Source organism: Drosophila virilis, chromosome 3, assembly GCF_030788295.1.
Source record: "Drosophila virilis strain 15010-1051.87 chromosome 3, Dvir_AGI_RSII-ME, whole genome shotgun sequence".
Classification (NCBI taxonomy): domain Eukaryota; kingdom Metazoa; phylum Arthropoda; class Insecta; order Diptera; family Drosophilidae; genus Drosophila; species Drosophila virilis.
In genome coordinates this window covers 12679416-12690440 of record NC_091545.1, presented here as the reverse complement: position 1 = coordinate 12690440, position 11025 = coordinate 12679416, and the positions used below count along the sequence as shown (strand labels likewise).

The 11025-nt window shown below is 42.0% G+C and overlaps 1 protein-coding gene across 1 annotated transcript; it reads right to left on the bottom strand.

Annotated features, from left to right (window-relative positions):
- Positions 1 to 8993: 8993 nt before the first annotated feature.
- On the bottom strand, positions 8994 to 9770 carry LOC6623382 (E3 ubiquitin-protein ligase RNF8). The gene has a single exon (XM_015175801.3). The coding sequence runs from the start codon at positions 9768 to 9770 to the stop codon at positions 8994 to 8996; it is 777 nt and encodes a 258-aa protein (XP_015031287.1).
- Between the last annotated feature and the right edge of the window lie 1255 nt (positions 9771 to 11025).

Genomic DNA, 11025 nt, shown 5'->3' with positions numbered 1-11025 from the left:
ATACTTGGTGACCAGAGCGAGACCAAATCCGAGGCAGACAGCCGCCAGTTGCCGACGTCGTTGTCCATAGTCTCCCAGCAACAACTTGCAAATGACTCTTTTAATTTTTATGAATTTCTCTGATTACGAAAATTGCTTCTGGGCTTTGGCTGCACCAGAGCGTCCGCAGTGCAGGTACCCATGGAGGCGGTGGGATGCTGCAGTGGATGTTAGCAGGCGCATGATGCATCGCGCATCTTCATTAGTCGACGCTGCTCCAATGTCACACACACGGGCCATTCCGCGCTAGAGTCTAGGCCATCATTTTTAGGCCCAGTTTAGACAGTTGGCCGCAGAAATCGCTGCCGGCTGCATTCGGCTGCTTTGGCCGCTGCTGTGCGATCAGTGTCCATGTTTGCGTTCGCTGTCGCATGTTTTACTGGAGCATACACCCAACACACCCAGCACACACACACACTCGGCCACATAGTTCGTTTGGCGGATCAGCTTGGCTCATCGGCGCTCAGCTCGTGGGCTCGAATGGAAATTACAAACAAATAAATCATTGAGTACGCTCCTTGGTTGCAATCAGCCCACTGCCACAACGATATCCACTTGTGCCCGATTCCGCCCGCTTCTCTTCTCTCTCGCTCTCTCACTCAGAAAGGTACTGTAATTAGTTGGAATTGTAATTCATGGCGCGATTAGATAAAGATCGGCTGCCAATTAGTAACGCACCAGGCCGTGAATAATATTGGATGACAAAGGTGCATCAAATTGGTCTGATGCCTCTATTGGTTAGTAAGTTATGTGACTTCAGAAGTCTATGAAGCAAGGTCGCGTTGTCAGAAAGCATGGTAAATGGCCACTGCAAGAGCTAGAAAAAGAATGTGAAGCATAGCATTTCTGACTGCTACAATTCGAAATCATTCCGTACGTTTCTCAATCACAATCTCAGCCAATTAGAATCTATCGACTGCAATCGGCTTGTCCACAATTGCAGCCTTTTACCAATTGGCCCGCAACTTGATTTCAATAAAAATCCATTTAATTCGACATTTGTGGCCCGAAAACAGAAGAAAAAAAGAAAAAGAAAAAACAGTTGTCGATTAGCTGGAACGTTTTTGGCTGCCGGCTGGCGGTGTTTGAACTGTGCGCCTCGTGCGGGTGCTGGCCCAAAACCCCAAGCCGGAGCCTGTGATCGAGGGTGGTAACGGCGTTGGCGACGGCAGCGACGAGGTTTCATATAAATCTCTCGTTGTAATTGCCGCGATAAGCGCGGCGGCCTCTTAAAACCGGTGGCTCTGGCCATAGTCCATAGCATCAAGCTGCTGTTACCAATATACATACACATATATTTTGGGCCAAACTACATAAATATCGCGTGAAATGCATTTGCGGCCGATAAATTTGGCAATGGAGGCTGCAGCGGGCGATAATCAACGCAATTGCAATCGATTTTGGCGTAATTTAGGTACGGCTTAAGTGGCTTTTGGCCAGGCTAACAAGCGGCGGCACTCGCAAAACACTGGACACATTGATTGAAAATCGCGAAATATCGCTGCTGTTATGTACGTATGCGTGCGTGTTAGTTTGTGTGTGGGCCAACACCTAAACAGCAACAACGGCAACAATAAAAACAATAGCAACAATTTAAATCAAACAGCGTTGATCGCCTGGAATTGTTGTTAGGCAAACTACCGTTAAACTCACTTTCACAGCGGGCGGGCAGGCGCTCACAAGGGCGGAGGAATTCAACAAAATTACACATACGCAACGCATTGACCTCTTACCTGCGCAGGCAGCTAATGCGGCAGCCAGCTTCAGTTGCAGTTCTGGGTTCTGGTCATTGGGTCTTGATTGCCGTCTTGGCTGACACTCGACCTGTGCCCGTTTCGCGCCGCAGACCAAACGTTGTCGGCCGCCTCGTTCCATGCCGCTGATTAATTACACCGCCCGCTGTGCGAATTCCTCAATAAAAATCATAATTTCATGTTTGCGGCCGCTGGCCAAAATGTTGATTGTTGCCGCATTTATGTAAGCCACGGCTTATTAGCTGCACGAGCTGCCATCTCCACAACGGCTCACTCCTATACCCCTTGGTCCGATGCCCGATGCCCCGTGCCCCACTCCCTGCAGCGCATGCAAAGTGTAACGAATTTTTGATTGAAACTTTAAAATACTCGTTAGGAGGGTTTCCTCGTCGTTGCGCGTGAGTTTATCTTTTGATTAGATTCGTTAGAGTTTGTATTGGCCTTTTGTAACATAAAATTGGGCAGCTACAGCAGTGTGCGTGTGTAGCACTGCTTTTGGCCGAATGGAGTCATTATTCACAATTTAGTAACACTTGATTTGCGTTTGGCGTTTTCTATAAAGTTTCATAAATTGTTGTTACTTTTTTTCTAAAAGAAAAAAGATACATATTCCGTAAAAAATGTAGCTTTATTTGCATGTTGGCAGATTGCAAGAGTGGTTTTACCGTAAAAATTTTGTTATGCATCTATACGTAGATATTTTGAATTGACCCAGTTTCCGCAATACTGGATTCTGACAGCTTGTTAATTATAAGATATATTTATTTAAGCATTGGTATACCAATTAAAAAAATATTTATTTATATCAAAATCCGCATATAAAACATGCCCCAAAAATGTCGTGAAAGTTTAACACCATATATAATATCTTTTTTGGCAAAAAAAAAAATAAATGAAAATAAAATAAAATAAAAAAGAAAAAAAGCCTGCCGTTGTACGTGGCAGTTCTAATTAAGACACCGCAACAGATTTTCATGTGGCAGTTCCCCCAAAAAATAAAATATATCCACACATATAAGCTTGACAAGTTGGCAACAGTAGAATGCATAAATTTGTGCTTGTGTATATTGCGAGCCCAGCATGATGTATTCAAAAATCATTAACAGACGCTGTCTTGGGCAAAGTCAGCGTCTGGTGAAAGGTGCTGCCCGGCAGAGAAGGCTGCAGCTCTGATCCACATATCTTGCAAAGTGAAGCGAAAAATTGCTTTGACGTTGCGTCAAAATTTCACACTTTTGCGCAAGATAAAAGCCAAACAGTCGATGACGAACTGCAGCAGCAGCAGTAAACAGTCAACTGGCAACTGGCAGCATTCCCCAAATATTTGGCATATGCATTCGGACTACACATCATTAAAAAGAGTGTTAAGTGCAGGATGGTGAATTGAGGCAAGGCTGCTGCTGCTGCAGCTCCATCGAGAGCTGTGGACCGGAGCCAGAGTCGGAGTCTGAGTTGGGTCCAAATTAGCATACAAGCCGCGCTTTTGCCATAATTTGCATATAAAATTAGCGCAACACTTTAACCGCGCCGCCGACTCCCTGGCGGCTCCTGCTCCTGCTGCTGGCTGGTGACACTTGGCAGCCTGGCCGACTGGTCAGTGGAGTCCACTGGCTGCTCATTTAGCGCCTTGCATACGCTGATTGGTTGTACACACAACTCGGAATACGCGCGGTCGGAGCGCTGCATTTGTGCGCTATGATAATTAAGCTGGGATCGCTGGCCGTGGTGGAGGGCGGCGGAGTGCTAAAAATCCTGCACTTGTTGCTGCAATTTGCATTGCCGCTGGCTTTAATGATTCAGAATCCATATAGCCAATCCATGTGTATATTGTATATGCATTCAGGCTTATGGACATTGGCGGCGCCTTCACGGCAATTAGCAGCCGGCAAAAGTTTCGTAGCTGAAGCGCGGCCTGATTAGTCACGCTTCACTGTACAACATTCCCTGAAAAATAGACACTCATAAATAACATCGAAATACTGAAAAACAAAAGGTAAAAATAAAACTAAAAAATAAAGATGCTTACTTACCTATTCACATTCCCTTTTCGAACGGGCTTCGTGAATAATTTGTATATTTTTCTTCACATAACTTTCATGCGTGAAAATGTTAAAGGTTAATAATTACGTTCTTCAATTTGAGAATGTGGGATAAAAAGTGTAAAAAATCGCTATAAATTAAACACAGTTTATTTTTAAACATTTGTGTTAAGAAAAAAAGCAAAAGGAATTTCAATTAATTAAAAAGAATTAAGAACTGAGCATTGAAAAATATAACCAGTTTAAATGGTTGAAAGAGTAAAGAGTAAATAAATGTTATTATATTTATGAAAATGCATAAAGCTAAATGCTTAAATATTCATTGAAAATGCCACAATCATTGAATTTCCTTAACGGCACTTATTTGAACGTTTATTATCTTGGAGAAGAAGCTTTAAAAATGTGGCACTAAATCAATACAAGTCATAAACGGCAATATGGTTTTTAATTTATAGAATAAATTCGTAGACGCAGCAATAAAAGCTGTAAATAAATAAATTGGAAATTTAAAAATAAATATTTATTTACATATAATTGCATGTCAGGCATGGAAATTAATGCGATTGCAGTTTATGACAAGCGATTAAAATTTAAAATGACAACATGAGCGAGTCGAACGGACACGACGAGCGTTGAAGCCTGCGCGGGGCATGGTACATGGGTATGGAGGGAGGTATCCAATAACTCGTTGCATTTCAAAGGGGTTTTAATTATGCAAAAGCGTTTTTTTATATATGGCCGCTGCTTTCGGCTTTTAGTGTGGCAGTGGCTCAATTAAGTAGCACAGATGCCATAAACCGATAGCTTGTTTTACTCAAGACTGACATTTAGATAGGGTTATCTAAAATGGCCAGAGACAGCTACTGCACACGAAGAAAATGGCAGTTGGCACACAAAATACCCGAAAAAAAGGCAACAACAACAAAACCAAAAAAGATAGATTCCCAACTACTAAGTAAACCCCGTCGAATGGTTCATTAGTCAAGCGTTAGGTGACAATCAGATAGGGCTTTGGGCTGTGGCACCTGCGCCTAGTTGAAATGGGGACAGCCTGCAGCATTCCCATGTCAGCCACTCAACAGACAAGACAAACCAGCTGCTTATCGGCGCTGATAGATTGGGACCCATGGAGAAAGTCGGGGCTACAACCGAAGGGCACCAAGCTAGCTGCTGGCAAGCAGAAGATCGCCCGCGGCGCGATAAACACCCAAACAAACGCATGAATTACAACAAAAAGCAAAGTGTCAATAAAATTGCGTAGATTATTGCAGTCGAGCTCATAAAATTGTTTACAATCCTCTAGCGGCTGCCCAGGCGACTGCCCATTCAACTGCCAATTTCCTGGTGCGTGTCGTAGACCAACTTCAACTCCCAAGTCCCAGGCAAAGATACATGTGCCTGGCGGCATTGTGCAGAATTTTTTTTATATGTTGTATATGAATTTATTAAATAAATGCATTACGCTATAAAAAGACTGAAAAGAAAGCAAACTTATGCCCAATCCGAAGCGTGCATACTCTAATTACATTAGAAGCTTTAAGAATAAAATATAGATTAATTAATTGGCGCCCTATCGCAATTACATCTTGTGAATTTCCCTTTGAATTTCCTTCGTTAGAAATCAGCATTTTAATCGAATTTCCCTTTCACGCCAGTTTCTCGAGTCTTGAAAAGAATTGCTGATAGTTTTATAGTTACTTGTGATAAAACGCGCACACCATGCCTTTTTATTTGTTATTCTAAAATATACTTATTTAAGACGATATAATTAAAAATAATAATTAATTGGGTAATTTCCCAATTCCATCTATCGAATTTCCCTTCGAAAGCTACTTTCAATCGGAAGGAATATCACATATTTTTAAAGGGTATTTGTGGTAAGCGCTCACACCATTCCTTTCTATTTGTTCTTCTTCTTTTCAATCTGCCCCAGTCTCAAGCAACGGGGTGCCCCCAACTGTCCAACAGTTACCAGTTGCAGCTCCAGTTGGGCATCTCGTGTTGCGCCCTCAGCGCCCATTGCGACAACTGCAATATTATTGTTAATATCATCGTAAATTCGAAATTCTTATGCTTATTGAATTTTCATGTTTGCCAGCGACCAGGCGACACGTACCTCATCCTGTTCCGATTGCCTTTGGTCCTGGCCGTTGTTGTTCTTGTTGCTGTTTGCCATGTTTGCAATACATGCAAATGATTTTAGTTATGATAAGACGAGTGTCAATAAATGCTGGTCCAGAGTTCCAGCTGTAGATGCCGATACGAAACTAACTGAAATTGCAATTTTATCAAGTTTCCTCAATTCTGGGCTTAGTTTGTTATTATTATTGCTCGACTTGTTTTCTTATTGCCATGTAATAACAATTAAATGTTTACTCAGCAGCTTTAATTGCCATTTTATTGTTTGCTCAAGTTTTGCAATGTGCAAATTTTATAATATTCGTAATATTTGAGTGCAGCTGCCATTTTATCAGATTTAAATTGCTTTGTTGCCCCGGGCACGTGGTCAAAATGGTATTCGATAAATGAGAATTTGGCTAAGAACATAATCGATATGTGTTTTCTGATTGCCAATTTAACATTTTGATTGAATCCGGGAATTACATCTCATATGTGTGTACATACATGTGTACATGTATACATCGAATGGCAATTCGTACTTATTCCTATTTAGTTCGATTTCTACATGTTTTTGGATGCACAAATTTTCAATTATGACTTTGGTTCGGCTTCTCTTTTATTTATTTCGGATCATTTAAATTGCCAGCTTTGATTTATTCAATGTACACAGCATACCTGGGCTTATCGTATACAATCAACTCTTAGAGTATCGCCTTACAACGAGCAACAACAACAAAAAAAACAAGCGCATTTTCAGCATGCGAACAAAAAAGTGACAACATCCCGAAGGCGCATGGTGAGACACTGGCGACTGTGGCCCAGGCAAGCAAATAACTCAATCCTTAACAGAAATGACAGAAACCTTATAAATACAAGAATATGTTGGCAGCGTATGCCGTTGCGATCATCCGATCACCCGATCCCGTGGCCCATCCCGATCAACGTGTGGTTACCGCGCGACATGGGAATGCAGCTCTGTGGGCATGGCCATAACCATACGCCTGCCCTGGAGCACAGAACGAGTTTCACTTAGTTAGAAGCCACTTCTTATCGTTGTTGCGTTGTTTGTTTGCTTGTGTCTGTGTGTATGTGTGCGTGTGTATTGGAAATTGAAAATAACAGATTTAATTTGTCTAACAAACTGCTCCCCACAAACACACACGACGCGTCGCAATGTCAGCGGACAGACAGCCGTCATATTGAGATCTCATCAAAAGACCGCACAACAAGTTGCGCTTCATGCCCAATCCCGAGCCCGTACCCTCAGGTCCCCAGACCCACAGAGCCAGTGATAAAAGCTACGAAAAAAAGAGAACTCATTGAAATATTTTGACAGCGGCCTGGCAGGCGTTGAAGTTCAAGAGAAATGTCTCAAGTGCATTCGAAGTATTTCGTAGCCTGACCGCCAGCTGACAGCTGCGATCTCTGGATCTGAAAGACTGACAAAACCAAAAAAAAAAAAGAAAAAGCAAAAAGGTGGCGGGTCTCAGAACTGGTGGTGGGCACATGAGTACAAGCATAGCAATATTTTGATCCCAGTGGCTTATCACGTTGATAATGACAATCGATGATTCCTATGAAGGCTTGGCCCAGCTTGAACTGAGCTCCAATTTGTTACACATCTGAAGCTGAAGATTTGTTGTTTTTTTTTATTTTTATTTTCTTAACATATTTCCAACGTCTGTTACAGTTTCTTAGTGGGCCCCGAGGCCGAAATAAAATTCATTTGGCTGAAACCACTTAAAGAGTTTTTAAAACGTGACGCGCTTTCATATTTTCTGAAGTGTTTGTTTTAGATTTTGTCGATGGTCCAATGTACAAATTGAAGATACGTACACACAAAAACGTAAGGGCCAACAATATTTGTAGCGAATAGAAAAGGTCACTTTGGGCTTAATGAAATTAACATAACTTTGTTGTTGCACTCAGCTGGGCAACGAGTGGTCCACAGCTCTGAAACTTGTATCTAGAGCTTTAACCATATACTAATACAGCCTGCACTTATCATAGTTAGCTAAACAACAATCTGACACCAAAGACTTCCAACTGCTCTGATGGTGAGCTCAAAGCGTTTTATGGGCACTTTCAATTTGTTATTATAACAAATTAATTTTGACGGCCTAGCTGATTGCAAAAAACTGTCCAATTGGCATTAAAGCCTACGCCAAACAGCATGCTCTAATCGGAATGCTCGGCCAGCTTCTATTGTCAGGCCGGGCCGTTCTCGTCTACGTCTGTGTCTCCCGTTGCCAACTGTGTTGGTCAGTTGACAGCTCTCCAAATGCGAAACAGATCAAAGCAAATTATGTGCAACGCCTCTTGGCTGCTTAGCGCTGAGCGCATGACCAGCCCCGGTGCGAGCTCTTGAGCATTGTGCCACTCGGCAATAAACCAAAGCGGATGGCGACCAGATACAAATACACTCGTACTCGCAGTTAAACAAACTCAAAACGTACGATGGCCAATGGATTTTCATTTGCGAGCCGGCAAGTATTTCATAAATCAACAAACGGCGACGTGAACACGTGGCTGGAGGAGGGAATTGGACGGCACTATGGAACTGTATGATGGCTCGATTAAATGGATTTCAATGCGAAGAACTCGCGAGTCTCTCGCATTTCCATTTCATCAACAGCCATCAGCATCAGCAGCCGGAGCAGGAACGGCAGCAGAATGGGCAAACAGTGCCAACTCCTCGAGCACCAGCCGGGGCAGCAGAGAGAACTCATAACAAATTTGCGCGCTTTTATGCCCACAAATTGCCATGTCTTCAGCCAAGTGACAGCGCAATTATCGAGGGCCTAGCGATGCGTTGGAACTTGGGATTCTGATGGCTAATGGAACGCTGGGGCATGCCACAACACACAACTGCAGTTGACAGTTTGTTAAAGGGCGCTGAATTGATGAATTGTCTATTAGGAGGGAAGTCCATTTAGCATTTTGTCAGCCCATTAAAAGTTCTTGTCAGGCATATATGCATGTATGTGTGTTTGTTCAATTTATTATTCAAATCTACGAGCCAATATAATAAGCATTTGCTTTATTCAGTGTGAGCTCCTTCCAGGAATAGATAACGCAAGTCCTTTGAATCGGCTGGAGCTCGACATAGAGGACATTCAATGCAACGGTTCAAGTGTACGCGAATACACATATCCCCAAAAACATGTCCGCATGCCAAAGAGACCACACGATGACTACCGGATGAAGTCCACGTATCTAGGCATATCGAACATGTTATATAATTGGGATTAACGCGATTTTGACCCTCAATTTCCGTCTTCAGCTCCTCTACTTTCCGCAAATGGGCTTCTTCTTGAAGTTTTAGATCTGCCTGTAGCTTAAGTCTTATTTGATCCTTCTCGAACATTTTCAATTCAAACTCCTCAACCAATAGTTTTTGTGCTATGGTCAGGCTCTCAACTTCACCTCCTTGGCAACGACATTCAGCTTGGATTGGCTTCTGCACCGCATCCAAAGAAACGCACAATTCTTTGATTTGTTGAAGAACCTCGGTCAATTTCTGGTTTATGTTGTCTAATTTACCACCCCCAAATTGTGATTTTGAGCCTGTCAGCATTTCGGTTAGGACTCGCATGCCTGTTTGTAATCCGGCGATGCAAGCATTATATGCTTCTTCCAATTTCAATGAGGCCGACTTCACTAATTCCACCTCGTATACAGCAGTGGATAATTTCAATTTGAGTTCATTGCGTTCTTTGATCAAAGTTTCTAGTTCCTTTTTAAGCTTATTCTCCGAATCATGTCCACGTAGCTGTTTTGCAGGAGGACCACCAGCCAATGAACTTTTTGGTTTCATACCTAAAAAAAAAAAAGATTTATAAGAACTCCCACATGACCACATTCTGAAAATACTCGATAGTTCGTTGAAGCAAGAAAATATGCAAGGAGTTTTTTGTAAAACTCAGAAAAGGCTCTCGAAAAGTAGCTGACACCTGAAAGAAAGGTTTAGAAGTCGGTGTAACCACTCCACAAACATTTCCTACCAGTGAGTACTCAAATTTATAAAATAAAATCATTTTAGACATCTTCGCTTCGATCAATGTGGCAACACTTAAAGCTACATATACATATGTTCGTTCATACATATGTTTATATATATGTTAGACTTAAAATAATCGCAAGTATTGTTTTTTTTGTTAAAAATACCTTTTACCCACGTACCAATGCATGTACTATTGGATGTCCCAAAGAAAGTAATTTTCCAGTTATCCGTCGATAAGAAATAATCGAATTTTACCACGGTGAAATAAATCGATAAATCGCATTCGATGTTTTCGTACATCACTTAAATGTTGAGAGTCGTGTTTGTGACATACCCAAGGCTCAGTTGGGACAGGAAAGGAACCGAAATAAATCAATTTGGAAAATGCCGTCGTACACGAGATTGGAGCTTTTATCCATTCGAGAGCGCATGACGAAAACGCGAAATGCTGTTCAAATACAACAGCACCGCGAGGGGTGTCAAATGCCGAAATCAGACCATATCGAAAAAGCCCAGGAAGAAAAATATTCACATTGTGGAATTGTGGAAATATTTACAGCTGAAATGGATGAAATAAGAAAAAATGTTCGGGAGCTGCACTCAAAAGTTGAAGAGGTGTACTTTCAAGGCCTACCTGAGTGCTATGCTGGAAATAAAGAACACTCCTTACAAATATTTCGGGGTGCCAATGATAATCTAAAGAGCTTCAGTCATCAAATGCATAAGGAATTTTCCTCCATGCTCACGATGGTGAATATTATGTACAAGAAAGTACAGGAGCAAGTATTGGAAAAGCAGAGTACGCGTACGGAATATTTAGCTAATTTTTTAGTGCATAACAAAAGCAAATTGCAGCAAGTCAGGGAAAAAAATATGCAGCTACAAAAAGAAGTCGAGCTGAGCAAGAAGTATTGGTTGGAGCTAACGCGGATTGTACAGGCTCAGCAGCAGCTGAAGAAGAACTCTGATCAGAAAGTCTCTTGCTCCATATGCATGGATGAATGGACATTGTCTGGTGACCATCGCGTCGTGTCCTTGAAATGTGGCCATCTCTTTGGCGACAAGTGCG

What these genes read in the sequence shown, in the direction of transcription:
- LOC6623382 (XM_015175801.3), bottom strand. Translation starts at nt 9,770, where the DNA reads ATGAAACCAAAAAGTTCATTGGCTGGTGGTCCTCCTGCAAAACAGCTA.